We start from the raw sequence: 17,496 nt of genomic DNA, 5'->3' as shown, positions 1-17,496 counted from the left end.
AGTTCTGTTTTTCAAAATATTTTTCTTCACTATCTTATCTATTGACTTCTAGTCATGCTATAATATACATTATTAGCTTGTTATAATGTCCTTCTTGAAAATTTCAGAACACTGAAATTTCCCTTCTGCAAGTTAGTTTGTGTAAAACTGACTATTTTCAATTACCAGTTACTAATAACTTGAGTCTCCCCTGGAGTTCAAAATGACTTAAAAGCCCCAAAATGATTTAAAGGTCTACACTAAACATATAGTGTAGAGAGTCATGGCACAACATAAAAACGAGTTTGTTCCTGAAGAATAAAAATTTAAAAAGTGTTTGTTCCTAAAAAGAAAAAGTATTCAGCCAAGAAGAAAGGCAAACTACACTGTCCTTAAACATTAATAAGAAGAAATATCTAGTTCAAAAGCTTTTTAAAAATATATATTTGGGCCCAAATGATTTCTCTGGAGGATTCTATCAAGCAATCGAAGAAAATAACACTAATTTCACATAATATTTTCCAAAAAGTAAAGAGAAGGGAACATTCCTCAGTTCACTTTATGAGGTCAGAATTATCCTGATACCAAAACTAAATAACAACATAAAAAAGTGAAAATTACAGATCCATCTTTATTCTAACCTAAGATACAAAAGTCTTCAACAAAATACTAGCAAATAAAATCTAGCAATGCATAAAAGAATAATATTCCACAAACTTCTGTATAAAAAACTGGTTCAACATTTGAAAGTCAATCAACATAATCTACTACCCCAACAATGCTAATGAACAAAGTTATATTAACTGACATCAAAAAGAATGATAAGAAAATAAAACATCAATTTTTGATAAAAATTCTCAGCAAAATAGGTATAAAGAAGAATTTACTTGATAAAGACCATCCAGAAAAAAATGTCTGTAGCTAGTAACTTAATGATAAAAGACTAAATGCTTCCTCCCAAAGATTGCATCAAAATTTAAAATAAAAAATTATAAGGCTTTTAGGAAAAAACATAGGAGAAAATATCTGGTACCTAGGACAAGGCAAAGACTTCTGCAATTTGGTAACTAAAGCAAGAATATAATCTGATAAACTGAACTTCACCAAAATTAATACCTACAAAAACAAAAACAAAAAACAAAAAAAAAAACCTTGTGCTGAAAATAAAAACAGGAGTAATAATAGCATGGGGGAAAATATTTGAAAACCACATTTCTGACAAAGGAATAGTAACTAAATATATAAAGAACTCAAACTCAGCAGACAAAGATAGGGGTAGGAATACAATTAGAAATAGACAAAACACATGAACAGATATTTCAACAAAGAGGATTCACAAATGACAAATAAGCACACAAAAACATGTTCAACAAGATTAATAAACATAGGAAAAGACTCAACACCATTATCTATGAAGTGAATTTTCATAGTGGTTTTATAGTTTGTGTATTTTTTACCCAAAATGCTTAGGACATAGTATCCAAAGTTGCTTTGGTAGTGTACTGGGTTTCAGGTTTTGAAATGTTTGCATGAATATATATTGAGATATATAGGGACAGGACTAAAGCCTAACTATGAAACTCATTTACATTTCATGTATACTTTATATACATAGTCTAAAGCCCAAAAGTGCAAAAAACCCAGATGTCCTTCAACAGATGGATAGTTAAATGAACTATAGAATATTCACACCATTAACTACTACTGAATACTTAAACGAACCAATGTTGATAAATGCCACAATTTGGAGAGATTTTGAGGTAATTATACAAGTAAAAAAGTTAAACCCAAAAGGTCAAACAATATATGATTCCATTTTCATAACATTCTTGAAATAAAATTAAAGAAATGGAAAATGGATGATTGTTAGGGTGAAATTCAAAGGAGAGAATGGAACAGGAGGAAGTGCGTTTGGCTATAAAGAACAAGAAAGTTATTCTTATGATGTTATAAGTGTTCTATATTTGACTTATCAATGCTAATACCTGCTTGTGATGGTACATCACAGATTTATAAGAAGCTATCATTGGAGAAAACTAGAAAAGATATATAGAATATCTCTGTATTATTTCTTACTAGTACATGTGATCCTACAATTATCTCAAAATAAGTATTGAAAAAGTATTTGTTGCATATATATCATATTTATACTTGCCCAAAATTTTCTTCAGTGTATACATACTAAAAAATATTTAATTAATTTCAATTTATATATTTCTACAGTCTAGGGAAAAAATGCTGATCACCAGAGACATCAAAAAGTAAATGGATTTCCCTCAGGAAAAAAAAAAGAGTATCCTCTATAAAATTGTTAAAATAGAGTATATTTAAGGGAGCTACTTCATTGACCACAGATATAATGAGGCAATCTACAAGACAACATGTAGGAATTAAAGATAACGTATCAATTTTAGTGACTGTATACATAACTATGCAATAAATATTTTATATGCCCATAATAAAGAAATATTAGCCTATCAAAGTCATTTTCTAGAACATACTAGAATGCACACTGCTACATTTCACAATGATGAACAATTTTTTAATTCTCTTATACATATTACTCATAAAATACAATTCTAAACCTGAGTTAGTAGTTTTAAGAATTTTAAATATGTAAATTACCTGCAAACAGAACACTGCCGCTGAGGCTGTAGAGCAGTGAATATAACAATCATAGAATAGTTTTGAGGTGGTGCCTTTATAAATTTTCGGAATTTATAACCATTCATTCGGAAGACTGAACGCCTAGAACTCCATTCCATCAGCTGTTCTACTTTTTCAGCCAAAAGATTCTGTAATTAAACACAGGAATTTAAATTTACACAGGGTTACAATTCTTCAGTTTAGAACATAAACAGATTACACTGAGAATATCTTTTATTATAAATTACTTTCTGTTCAGAGTCCTTCTCTTGGTGAATATACTGTTAACTGACCAGATTGCATAAAATATTTCATTTTACTTTTCCTAATGACTTCAAAAGACTATTTTAAAAAGATACTAAAAGTAAAACAATTCAATTTCTGCTTCCATAACGATGCCATAGATATACATTTTCCTAATTCCCTACTAAACAGAGCTAAAAACCCTGTTAATTATGTATAAAACAAACATAAGAAGATTGTGAAAGGTAGAGAGAAGGCAGCTTGGCCTGAAGAATGAGGAGTTCCTTAGGTTCTTTTGGTCTCATAATTTCCAGACCAGATGTTAGAGAAGTCAACAATACTAAAATGTGAATGGATACAGACCAAAACACACACACACACACACACACACACACAAAAAAAAAAAAAAAAAAAAAAAAAACCTCACGTAAAGCTTGCTCTGCTCTCTCTACCCAAAGACAAGGAAAAGAGCAGCCTAGGAAGATAAAAATAATAACTCCTGTAATCCAGCCAAACACCACAAAAAAATAAATTAATAACAATTGTGGTCTCTTTACCACCCTCACTAGCAAAGTCTAAAAGGGAAGCCTCCATTTGACTATAAATTTTTCTTCAAAATATTTGCATACAATTGCATAGGAAAAATCTCAATAAACACAAAGCTAAAACTGCACAAAATACAGTACTGATTATATATGGTCAAAAACAAGAAAAATTAATCTACTGTGATAAAAGTCAGAATACTGAATAACATGGTCCTGGCAGAGAGGCTGGGAGTAATATAATTCTATAGGTTGGGGTACTAATCACTTCCTGTTCAGATGGGGTCAAAGGGAGGAGGTAGCACTCTAGCTTCTATAGAGAAGGCTCTTGTCTTTTGATCATTCATTTTACCTGAAAAAGTCTAAGAAAGAATTCTACAGTATTGTATCTGTATAAGAAAAATTCTCTGCCCTTGCAAAACCATGCAAATACTAGTGATCAGGAGAAATGCTTAAATTTCACTGTTTAAGCATGCTCTACTACAGAATTCAGGAAAAATGCAATCTCTTTCTCTTCTCCTCTCAGTGAGGATGGTTCCCTCATGAATCATTTAGAAACTGGGCATGAATATAAGGAAAGAAAAGAAAAGACAGACATCTTAGTGCTATGTACCCACCCAAGCAAAGGAAAAAGACAAATCAAAAGGAATAGGAGGGCAAAGAGGAGGAAAAATAATCTGGCAAAAGAGCAGAGTACTCAAATTAGTAATTTTGTAGAAATGGAACATTCAGATAAGCATACAATGGCATACTAACTGCATGAAAAAGAAAAATTATGGCTAATTACTAGGGTGATTATTAAGTTTTTTAAATGACATAGTTTTTTAAAAGCAAGAAGAAAAATTGATCCTAAAGTCAAAACAAACTAATTACTTAGATTTAGTTATATTTAACTGTCAAAGAGTGTTAATTCTGCCTGTAAACATACTATATTTTCAAAGTAAAATAATCCTCTTAATACAGTAAAATAAAAGTTATTTTAGAAGACATTGTTCTTTCTCATTAATATACCCCCAAATGAGAACTACATAAAAGAATTTTTACTAACTGTTCTTAGTTTTATATCTGAGGAAAAATGCAAGGGTAATTTCCATATTAAGGATAATTTACAGAAAACAGGTATATATTTAATAAGATTTGCTATTAAAAATATAAGTATTATATCACTGTTCTTTACTATAATTCAGCAAGCCAATATCATTAGGTAACTTCATATTTTAGGGTTTTTTTTTTTTGTTTTTTTTTTGGTACCAGGGAGTAAACCCTGGAGTACTTAACTACTGAGCCCCATCCCCAGCCCAATTTTTTTCATATTTTAAATATATAGGAATTGTGACCACTGATGCAAAGACAGACTCTCCAGACTAGAAATTGAGCAGGGTCATCCATCAATAGAGGGAGAGGGAACTGATGTTAAGAAATAATCTAGTTCTGTAAAGGTAAAATTTCTAAGCTGTTTCTAAGCCACAAAGCCTGAGTTAAAGTGTAAAAGACCGGGCATTGTAAAGTTCCCAAGCTGCAGGGCTTTAGTTAAAAAGTGAAGGACTAGGTATTGTTAAAATTCCTCTGCTACCCCCAGAACCTGTAATCCCTGTAGCTGTTAGGACAATACTGGAACTGCCCAGTAAATATTTCTACTGACTCCCTGGTTGTCTAATAACCTGGGATTCTGTGTAGTTTGTCACGTAGTTATTTAGGCCCTAAAACCAATCAGTTTGAATGTGTACCCCGCTTAGGAGTGATCAATCACTCCTGCCCAGCCTGTTCCCGCCAATGAATGTACTAATCATGTCTCAGATTTGTTGTTCAATTTTCCCGCGCCTCATGATGATTTGTTCTGATGTATGCAAAGCCCTCCGCCCTCCCCAAAAAGTGTACTTAAGCTCTGCTTGACCTCTGCTCTCGGCTCTGGGCCGCTCTCCCTTCCTGAGTGTGACCCTTGGGCCTCAGCACGCTGAATTAGATTCCAATAAACTCCCTCCTGCCTGTTGCATGAAGCCAGTCTCTTGTGGTCTCTTCCTCCGACGCTTTGCCAGACCCTTACAGTTCCTAAACTATTTTAGTATAGTTTTCTCATTAAACATACTCACACACACATCACTCTGAACTCCCATAATAATCTAACACACTCACACCATTCCAAATTCTTACAATAATCTACACATACCACTCTGAATACCTACAATAATATGTTTAAAAAATACATAATTTCACCAATATGTGTCTACCAAAACATAAAATAGCTATACTGGCTCAAAGATTTTACTCACAAGTTATCAAAGAAGCCAACCATAATTTCATGAGGGCTAGAAGAAACAATATCCTGAATTAGAGCTATCTCTTATGGCAAAATAGTCAACATGAGCTTCATGTTGTCAATTACATTCCAAGGGATGGTGTGGAGCAGCCTGGGTGAAAGATGCAACAGTAATGATTTTATGTCCTAGCGGAAGAACTTAATAATTAGGAAACCCAAATCTTTTAAAAGGACTGCTAGTAAACATGACAGACCACCTTGAAGGAAAAAATTATCTCCATTTTCCTGGGCAGGAAGCAAATCCACCCTCTAGCTAAGAAAGGCAATATCTCCATCTATCCAGGGTTTGCAAAACAATAGTCTAACAAAAAACATGTAAATGCTTGTACTCAAGAGAATCTGCAGAAACAGGAGAGATCCATGGAGAATTGTCTCCCAACAGTATTGAAGAGGATTTCTTTAGAACACATAATTTGAAAACATAACCTTAAAAAAAAACTAAGTCAAACACTAAGTATAGGTTATTCTGCTATGTATGCTTAATAATAATATGGAAATATACACAAAATTTTTCAAAACCAACTAACCTTGAGTGGTAGAGGTAAGTAAATAATTTTGACTTTCATAATTGGCTTCTAAGACAACACTGTATTTGTTTAAGAAAAGATTGCAAGCACTGTGCTCTAACTTTAGGGTACATAATCATGTTTAATATCAAAAATCTGTGTAAAATGTAACTTTTACACAATTATGTCTTGAAAATAAAAGAATGTCTTGAAAAGAATTATGTCTTGAAAAGAAGTCCAATTACATTGTTTTCCTATTACAGATAATCTAGAAAATATATATTTTTTTAAAATGTCCATCTGGGCTGGGGAGGTGGCTCAAGCGGTAAGTGCTCGCCTGGCATTCGCAGGACACTAGGTTCGATCCTCAGCATCACATCAAAATAAACATGTTGTGTCCACCGAAAACTGAAAAATAAATATTAAAAAAATTCTCTCTGAATAAAAGGTCCATCATCATGCACTGTCCAACAGATCCAATATTAATATTTTTGAATACTCAGTGCTGCCAAAAAACATTATTAGTGTGAGATTTCAATGCTATCTGTAATGTATTAATATATTACAATGCCCCTTATTCATTCCCATTTTTTTCTTTCTTGCGTACATGCATGTATACACCTCAATCTTAATAAGTGAAAATGGTATCTCAATGTTTTAATTAGCAGTGTTTTCTGGCAAAACTGAATATTTTCCAAATTTCTTCATGTAGACTCAATTATCCCAGGTCTTCTATCATTAATTACTTACAAATGTAATTAAAATCAACTTGTTCAAGAGAAATGATAAAAATACATGAAAACCTTTCCAGATTAACTAGAAAGAAAACAATAACAGGATAAAATTTTTTCTCTTCTAAATCTTCTTCTTTTTGCTTATAGGTGAAACAAGGAAAAACACAGAGTAAAATACATGAGAAAACTGTGTGTGTGTGTGTGTGTGTGTGTGTGTGATGTTTATACATATAAGCAATATTTATAAATATTAAAATATATATGGCAAACTATAACTACAATGAGATATCAATATATACCTATTAGAATATCCAGGAAAAAATAGTCAAAATAAATAAATAGATTTAAAATACATATAATTATATGATTTGAATTATTTCTGTTTAAAAAGAAAAATTTCAGTTCTTTAAAAAAAAATCTATGTTCTAGCACCACAATGAATATCAAATAATTGTACATTAGGAAGTAAAATCTCATTTCAAATCTCTCTTATTATTCTCGTTGCCTATTCAAACAAGTTTTTCTCTTAATCTCACTATATATACACCAGATGAGAATATCACAGAAATTCACACAAAAATTTCCTGTGAATTTTAAGTATCTTCCAAAACATAGCATCTCAGGAAATGAAGTATTCTATCTCATGAACTTGGAGGTATAACCATGACTATGCAATTGTTCAAACTCAGAAATATATAAGACGAAAATAAATTTTATTGTACATAGGATCTTTTTTTTTTTTAAAAAAAAAGATTAACCAGAACTGGAGTGGGGTTTACCAAGATGAAATATAAGCCTTCACAAATGATTCTGACTGTATTGTACAGAGGCTGGTATTGTAGCTCAGTGGCAGAGCACTTGGCTATCCTCAGCACAACTTAAAAAAATAAATAAAATAAAGGTATTGTGTCCATCCACAACTAAAAAAAAAAAAAATAATTAATTAAAAGAACTGTACACAGAAACATACTTAAAGCTATTTGGTTCCTTGCAGGGGTATGGATTTACATATCTATCATTCCATGAGTACAGAGTTGAATAAGTAAATGCCAGATAAGGAGTGCCAGATTTATCACTATCAGAAAAGAATTCACAAATAAAGAAGGTGAAGATAAATCCTGCATTTTGGATAGGTGTTGGAAGAATCTATATCAATTGTGGCTTTTAAAATAGAAATATGAATATCTATATTTTACAAACAAATACAGAAATAAGTATCAACTTGCATGGGTAAACAAATTTGTATACATCTATTTCCTAGCTCATTTTGCTGACAGAGCTGAGGAACACTGGCACACGGACAACACACCTAACATTAAGACCTTGGTTTCTAAACACCATTCTTCATTAAAAGGAACCAAGTGGATTAGACAAAATGGAATAAAGGGAATGGAAAGGGAAAGGAATAGGAAAGCCAGTGGAATGAATCTGACATAAATTTCATATATATATGAGTGCACTACAGTGAATCTCCACATCATGTACAACCACAAGACTGGGATCCTAATTAGAATGAAAGATGTACTCCATATTTGTATAAATACTGTCATATATAACTAAAAAGAGCAAATTTTTAATAAGGGACTTGGGTTTTCTCTGAAGACATGGTCGATTAAAAGGCTGAAGCAGAGAAAACTGACAGAAGATTAGAATTTATGGTAGCTTCTTATGGTAACAGAAACTAAATAAGTGTTCAAAAAAGGCAAGTCAAGGGCCTAAAAACCAGTATTAAAAAATCCCGTTAAGGTAATCTTCCTACCTTGGTCTCCCTCCCAACCCCATTTTGAGTCACCCCCTTTATATCAGAGAAGAAATTCGGCATTTGTTTTTTTGGGGACTGGCTAACTTCACTTAGCATAATCTTCTCTAAAGCTATCTATTTCCTTGAACATGCCATGATCTTATTCTTTTTATTGCTGAGTAATATTCCATTGTGTATAAATGACATTTTTTTTTATCCATTCATCCACTGAAGGACATCTAGGTTGGCTCCAGAGTTTAGCTATTGTGAATTGTGCTGCTATAAACACTGATGTGGCTGTGTCCCTATAGTATGCTGTTTTTAGGTCCTTGGGTATAGTCCAAGAAGAGGAATAAGGTGTATTAAGAATTGTAATGCAATATTAATAATAATAATAATAATAGAACTCATGTATAATGGCATAATTTGGAGTGAACATACTTTACATACAGAGTTACGAAAAATGATGTTGTGAATGAATAATTATGATTGTAATGCATTCCACTATTGTCATGTATGTAAGAAATAAATAAACAAACAAATAAATTAAGAGAAAAAAAGTCCTCAGACAGGGAGAAAAATCCCAATAACTAAAGCAGGAGAATTTTGAGAATAAAAGAAATGACAAAAAGCATTAAAATTCTAAACCACAGAATAAAAAAAGTATCCACAAGTCTAACCTACATTGATAAATAACTACATGAGTACAAAACTGGGAATAAGAAGAAGAATTACAAACAGTCAATGTAGAAGCAACAAAGAAAGCAGAATATCATCATAACTCCACAATAATACCTACCAAAAGATTTTAAGTTTAGGTAAAATTTTGAGGAGAAAATGAATACTTACATAGTTCCCAACTATTTTCCCCAAGACGTTCATTAATAATGAAGTTTTAAGTAGTACTGAAATGGTGGAGAAACCCAGTAAACACTACTTTATCCAAATAATCAGTCTTAACAATACCAGTAGTAAGACCTATCAACCTCATGCACTCTCCACATGATCTACTAGTAAGAACAGATTACCTGGGTAGAGTTATTTCCCAAAATGTATAACTTCAATCTAATCACAAGAAAATATTAAAGAAACCCAAATGCAGTGACATTATATAAAATAACTGATGAATCTTCTTTGAAGGAGCCAAATTCCTGAAAAAGGAGAAAGTAAACACTGAGGAACTTTCATAGATTAGAGAAGACTAAGATTACATGGCAACTATTGCAATGTGGTACCCTTGCTTGGGTCCTTGAACAGGAGAATTATATTAGTGGAAAACTAGTAAAACTGAAATGTGGACTAAATGTTAGTTAATAATGAACTAATGTTGATTATTTTTTTTACTTTATTTTCTCCAAAAATTTTATTGATGCATTATATTTTATAAAATGGTGAGATTTACTGTTACATATTAGTATATATACACAATACTTATTTTTAACTACTATGCACATTGTTAAGCTTGGGAAAAGTTCAATAAAAGGCAGCTAGGTGCTCTGTAACACTTTTCTGAGTCTAAAATTATTTCATAGAATTACTTTGAAGTTTCCCAAATAGTATGAAGATTAGAAAAAAAGAAATCCATCAGGAAAAATTCTTACTTCAACAGATCTTGATAGACTTTTTGGGAAATCATCAGAATGATTCTTAATGCATGCTCTGAAATAATGGAAGCACAGTTCCAAGAGTGTGTATTTACACGAGAAGTAATCAGCATTACCTAACTTAAAAAATAATAATTACTGTGTACCAGTCATAGAATGAGAACCTAAGTCCAAGAGTAAATATGGCTTAGTCCCTACCCTCAATGATTTTATATTTCTCAAAATTTAATAGTGATTAAGTTCTCAAATTTTAAGAGATACACCTCTTTAGAAGGTACACTGATTTTAAAGCCCCAACTTCCCTAAAAGGTATAAAAGGTTGCGGAAACAGAACACAAAAACGAAGAAAAAAGATACCAGGCAGCCTGAAGACCAAGAGAACAATTAGAGCCTGCCTTGTTTGAAAACTTTTAGTAGCTGCAAGCTGATACAATAAAAGCTACCTGACATATAAAAATCAAGATCACCACCTGGTCCTAACCTCTGTTCCCTCATCCTCCACCTATACCACTTCTCCTAGTGTGTAATGGATTGGGAGTTGAAATCAGAATTTTTCTTAATCAGTCCCTTGAATAACTGTCATAAAGTTAGAGTTGAGAAGCTATAGCTTTAATGGATCTCAAAAAAAAATGGCATTATTTTTACTGACCGAGCTTAGTACTACCTACACAAAAAAAATGTCCACCTCACTTCTCTACTAATACTATTCCCAATGTAAATTTATTGTTGGCCTAAATGACTCACAAACTGAAATATCATACATTCAAAGATCCTTTCATAAAATGCCTTACAGACAGGCTGTCATTCCCTCCTCTACAGAAATCTCCATTGGGCCACCTACCACACTGTGTCATAACTTAACTGTAGGGCTGCAAGAGTCACCTTTTGTCTTCTTTGTAGTTCTAGATTTTTTTTAAGTCCATAGGACATAATGGATATCAAAGTAGTGTGTGACTAAATTAGGAGTTCCACTCTCCTTAAATTTTCTTAGAAACTAGGGTCTGGGAATGTAGCTCAGTAATAGAGTGTGTGCTTACCATGCAGCAAGGTCCTGGGTTTGATTCCCAGCACAACCAACAAAAGAAAGAGAAAGAATGAAATATTAGAAGTACAAGTTGCAGGAGTATTTCTAAATCCTACCTACAACAACAATATAAACATAGAGGAGGGTAAAACATTTCTTTAATTGAGGTTGGCAGTTTTAAGACATGAGATTTTTTTATTTATTAAGTAAAATTGATATTCTAAATATATATAATTTGAAAATTTCTAGGAGTAAATACTATATAAAAATATATCAATATGTATAAACTTCTGAAATATAAATCAGTCACTAGTAAAAAACTGAAAAAGAATAAGACCTGTACTTTTTTGGAGTATTCATTTATTCCTATACTATAGATTATCTATTTTTATTTCACTTTCTACCCAGAAAGAGAATAATAATCAGTTTCTATACATCTTGCCTCAAGATCTTTTCCCTGTTTTAAAGCTGCAGTCCATTAGTCTGATGTATCTTTGACTAAACACTTTTGAATTGTCTCAAATGGTTCATACTAGAAATATACAATGAAATAGTAGGAGTACAACGATGTTAACTACATAAATGTCCTTTTAAACAAAGGGACAAATAAAACCTACCTAAGTCAAATTAAAATTTTTCCCTTACTACTTCACTAATGTCAACATATTGTTATTGATAGACAATGACAATTCTATATTTTCAATGCACATGAGGACCAACCTGAAGGTGGCAATTCTAATCCAAGGAACTTGTTTCATGTATAAACTGTTACATACCAAATATTAATTGACAAATTATTTTCCCATGACCCAAGCAATTTACCAATTTGTAAAAGCATGATTTTAACAAAATCTGATAAAAACCTAAACATCTGTTGAATGGGTAGACAAAATATTGTATACCACACAATGGAAGACTGTTGGGAATTTAAAAAACAAAAACAAAATTCACGTAAATTCTACGCAACATGGATAAACTTTAAACAAATTATGCTCACTGAAAGAAGCCAGATACAAGAGACCACAGACTATATAATTCCATTCACAGGAATTCTCTAGAAAGGCAAATTTATAGACAAAAAGTTATTGGTCGGGCCTGGGGAAATGAGGGATAGGGATTAACTGTAAATGGGTATAAGTATCTTCTTAAAGCTATAAAATGTTACAAAGTTATTTTCTGGTAATGGTTGCACCACTCACTGTTACTGAAAAAATCACTGAGTTTTGTACACTTAAATGGGTGAGTTTTATTTTATAAAAAAATACAGCTTTAAAAGGTGTATTAAGAATTGTAATGCAAAAATAAATAAATAAAATAAGATTTTTAAAAAAGTATTCATTCCACCATTGTATTAAAATGATTATATGTAAAGTAAAAACAAAAAAAAAGTTGTTTTAAAAATATTGAAATTTCAGAGAGCAGAGAGGCTAGGGGGCATAAGTGAGTCCAATCCAATGCTAAGCATCCACATCTCAATCTAGATTAGTTGTTCTATGCTTGTCCTCACAGAGTGTTTCCATGAAGTGATAAAAACATACAAATCTTAATGAAAATGTGTTGTGAGAGAATAAACAATAAATGATTAATTCCCCCAGAAAACATAATTTTCTTACTATGTAATCTGAGGATTTTCAAAATCTTATGGGGTGGAAAAATAATCTTCTCATACCCTTCACAATTCTTATCTGGGACTCCATGTAAAAAAATAATAGCAGAAAAACAAACAAATTTAAAAACATGTATACATTAGAGCAAAACAACTCAGAGGAATGAGTTTATCTTTACAGTAGGTCCTAAAGGTGTAATATAAAATTCTCTTTGGGGTGTCCCTTGTAGCACACTGGAGAGAATAATGATGAATTTCACCCCCCTATTCCAAGTGGAGAATGAAACAAGTGAAGAAAAAATCATGCCGAAGGAAAGCTTGTGTAGTTAAGGGAACACAGAACCATCCATGAGATGGATGTTAAAAAACAGCGTAAATGTCACATGCACTAATTTAAAAAAAAAAAAAAAAAAAAAGGACAAAAGATTTGATGGCAAGTCCAAAATAATGATTACATTTATATACAATGTGACTTAACCAAATTATCTTTCTGAATGTTTTTCTCAACTATTTAAAATCCAAATAATTTCTCACAAAGATACTGGTTAGTACTAATGAGTTAATATATGGAGAACTCTTAACATAGCATCTTAGAAATGATAAAACAACCAAATTTTCATCCCTTTCTCTTCAGATCAAACTTTGTTAGCAACACTTAATAAGGAAAGTGTTAAGGGAACATTTACAGTGGGAAGTTTTTTTTTTTTTTTAATATCGTACTAATACTTCAATCTCAGAATTACCAAATATTATCTAACTACTAACCACAATTCAAACATTGTACTGAATTTATTAGCAAAATTGTGAAATACCTGTTATGTAACAAGAAGCACTGTGCTAAATTTTTGGAAAATGAGTGATCGTAAGATAGTTGCTACTCTCAAAGTATTACTGCAAATAATTTCTAGTACTAAAAGAAGATATACTGCTTATATTAACTGGGTGATAGCTATAGCTTTGCTCTTGGATTAGCACTAACTCAGGAAAGGATGGTAAAGATGTTATTTCTGTGAATGATAATTGATTGATAATAGCCACTTTTAATTCAAAGTAAAATTTTGAAATCCACTCTGATCTGTCAGTGAAGAGTGTGTAAAAAATTGGCTTTGTCCACTACTGGCACAGGAGGAAAAACAGGCAAACAAGTGATATAAAGCTATCATATCAGAAATGAATAAAGAAGTATGTAACTTAGAATCTTCAAGGAAGAAGAAGAAACCCCATGCTTGTTACCTCATAAGGAGGAAAAACTAGCAGGTCCCATACACAAGCAAAGTTAATAGAATCAGTCATATTAACTACAGATGCTATTTTAGTCATCTTTTTCATGTCTATGACCAAAAAGACCTGAAAAGAACAATTAGAGAAGGAAAAGTTCATTTGGTAGCTCATGGTTTCAGTGGTCTCAGTCCATAAACAAGGTCTGATATGAGGCAGGACAACATGGCAGAAGTTTGTGGCAGAGGAAAGCAAAAGGGAACACAGCACCAAAAAGCAGAGAGAGAGACTCTACTCACCAAGGGCAAAATATATACCCCCAAAGGCACAACTTCAATGACCCACCTCCTACAGCCAGACCCCACAGCTGCCTACAGTTAGCATCCATTTAAATCTCTATCCAGGATTAATGCACTGATTAGGTTAAGCCTGTCATAACCCAATCATTCCAACTCTAAACCTTCTTGTCTTGTCTCACACATGACCTTTTGGAGTACACCTAATATTTAAGCCATACCAGATGCCCACTCCTCTTTCGAATCTCTTATATTTTTTTCTTAAAACTTTTAATGAAAATAGACCCTTAGAGCATTTCAGCTTAAGTCTCCAACATATGACATCACTCCATCTGTTTCTCAATTTGTTCTTTAGTAATGAAATCCATTCACACCAAACATACAATAAATTGTACATCAAATAACGTGAAATAAAATGCCTCATTTCAAAGTGAAGCTTAAATAGGAAAAGATCTCAGTAATCCTCATATTTTTACACTATGTTTCACTGACTGCACCATGTTAAACCTAGGTATCTTTTAATAAGACACACCAAAGTTGCAAAGAGCAAACCATGGTATCCCTATAGGAAATGCAACCTACACTCCATCAAAATCACAACTATGGTGGCTGGGGCATGGCTCAGAGGCAGAACTCTTGCTTACCATGTTCACAAGCACTGAGTTTGATCCTTAGCACCACATAATAAATAAAATAAAGGCATTCTGCCCATCCACAAATACAAAAAAAAAAAAATGCTTAAAAATCACAACCATCAATACATTCAAAAGTAAAAAGAAATTCAAAATACATTAAATAAATCATATGGGAAGTTCTTTAATGTATTTAATATCTAAAAGAGGGTAATATTTCAAAATTTTAAAAAATCCTGGAAAATGCCAGACCAATTCCACCTCACAGATTATTCTAAAAATCCTAAAGATCTTCTGTCTGTCTAAATAGGTAAAAAAGGAGTTTGGCTAGGGCACAGTAGTATCCACAAGTTTATATGACAGCATAGACTTTAATATATATGTTTTCAAGTCAAACATAACAAAGACGATAACTAAATTGGGATCTAAATGAGAAAAGAAAAAATTATTTGAAAAAATATGTATTCAGACAGTGATTTTTTTCTTTTTAGAAAAACTTTCAATTGATAATTGATAATATTCAATTGAACAAAATTTTTCTAGATACCCAGTAAGGATATTTCTAGTAATATGCTCAATTGTAGCTTTATCAACCTGAACTCCCTTCAGAAATCTTCCCTGGGGGAAGATCCACATGTTGGCTATCATTGTAAACTTCAAAGAATCCTGAACATATATAGGTAGCTCCTAAGAAGCCCTCAAACTTTTCCATATATATGCCAAAAAATAGGTAACTTCTAAAAGTTTTAAGCTATAATATAGAAAAAAGGAACTTAATATTCTAATGAAATATAATTTTTAAATGGATTTCTACTTCAATTTGTCATGGTCTCTGTCTTTAAAAAAAACTTGTTTCCAAATTTGCATACATATTGCATTTATCAATATAAGTGACCAAATTTTTATTGGTTCTTTTAAGTTACACATGACAGAATTCATTTTGACATAATTGTACAAACATGGAATGTACCTTGTTCTAATTCAAACCCAATACCTTTCCTCCCCTTCCCCTTCCCTCTCCCTGTATCCTGCTCCCTTTCCTGTAATAATCTTTCTGCCATTTACCCATAGTTTTTTAATTGATTTCTTGTGGATAGACACAATGATAAGATTCACTCTGGTATATTAATATATGTATTTAGGAAAGTTATATCAGATTCATTCAACTGTCTTTCCTTTTTCTATCCTTCCTCCCTTTCCTTCATTACCCTTTATCCCTTCCTACTAAACTTTTATTCTTCCCCCCACCCTCGTTGTGGGTTATCTTCTACATATCAGAGAAAATATTCAACCTTTGTCTTTTTTGGATTGGCTTATTTCATTTAGCATGATAGTCTCCAGATCCATACATTTACTGGGAAATGTCATAAGGTCATTCTTCTTTATGGCTGAATAATACTCCACTGTATATATAAACCACATTTTCTTTATCCATTCATCTGTTGAAGGGCAGCTAGGCTGACTCCAAAGTTTGTCTATTGTGAATTGAACTGCTATAAACCATGATATGGCTGCATCACTGTAGTATGCTGATTTTAAATTCTGTGGATATACACTGAGGAGTGGGATTACTGGGTCAAATGGTGGTTCCACTGCAAGTTTTCTGAGGAATCTCCATACTGCTTTCCACAGAGGTTGCACAAGTTTGAAGTCCCACCAAAAGTGTATGAGTTACCCTTTATCTCAACATCCTTGCCAACATTTATAATTACTTATATTCCTGATAATTTTCAGACTGGGATGAGATGAAATCTCACTGTAGTTTTCATTTCCATTCCTCTAATTGCTAGTATCCATTGACTATTTCTTTTTTTGAGAAGTGTCTGTTTAGTTCCGTTGCCCATTTATTGACTGGGTTATTTGGTTTTTTTAGTGTTTTCTGAGTTCTTTGTATAACCTGAATATGAAAGCCCCAGGTGCAGGTGGCAAAGATTTTCTTCCATTCTGTAAACTCTCTCTTCAAGCTCAACTGTTTCTTCTGCTATGAAGAAGCACTTTAATTTGATGCCATCCCATTTATTAAGTCTTGATTTTTTTATTGTACTTTAGGAGTGTTATTAAAGAAGTGGTTCCTGTGCTGACATGTTGGAATGTTCCTCTACATTTCTTATAGTAACTGCAGGGTTTCTGGCCTAATTAAGTGGTCTTTGATCCACTTTGAATTGACTGTTTTTAATTTTTTTTTAATTTTCTCTTTTTAGTCATACATGACAGTAGAGTTTTATTCAGGGTAAGCAACAGAGATAAAATTTCATTCTTCTACATATGGCTTCCAGTTTCCCAACACCATTTGTTAAAAAGGTTATCTTTTCTCCAATGTATGGCACCTTTCACTAGTATGACACATATAAATTTATGTGGGTTTGTCTCTGTTTTCTATTCTAGTCTATTGGTCTTCATGTCTTTTT

General features: G+C 32.3%; 1 protein-coding gene across 1 annotated transcript in view; it reads right to left on the bottom strand.

Moving 5' to 3' along the window:
* Nucleotides 1–17,496, bottom strand: part of LOC144364812 (dolichyl-diphosphooligosaccharide--protein glycosyltransferase subunit TUSC3-like) — an 80,569-nt gene that overhangs the window by 21,826 nt on the left and 41,247 nt on the right. Inside the window, exon 2 of the mRNA XM_078036466.1 lies at nucleotides 2,605–2,774. Coding sequence (XP_077892592.1) covers nucleotides 2,605–2,774 — 170 coding nt within the window. The remainder of the gene's footprint in view (nucleotides 1–2,604; nucleotides 2,775–17,496) is intronic.

The sequence above is a fragment of the Ictidomys tridecemlineatus genome, unplaced genomic scaffold (assembly GCF_052094955.1).
Source record: "Ictidomys tridecemlineatus isolate mIctTri1 unplaced genomic scaffold, mIctTri1.hap1 Scaffold_3719, whole genome shotgun sequence".
Taxonomy (NCBI): Eukaryota; Metazoa; Chordata; class Mammalia; order Rodentia; family Sciuridae; genus Ictidomys; species Ictidomys tridecemlineatus.
The sequence above is the reverse complement of the archived record's forward strand: the minus strand, read 5'-3'. Positions and strand labels throughout refer to the sequence as shown.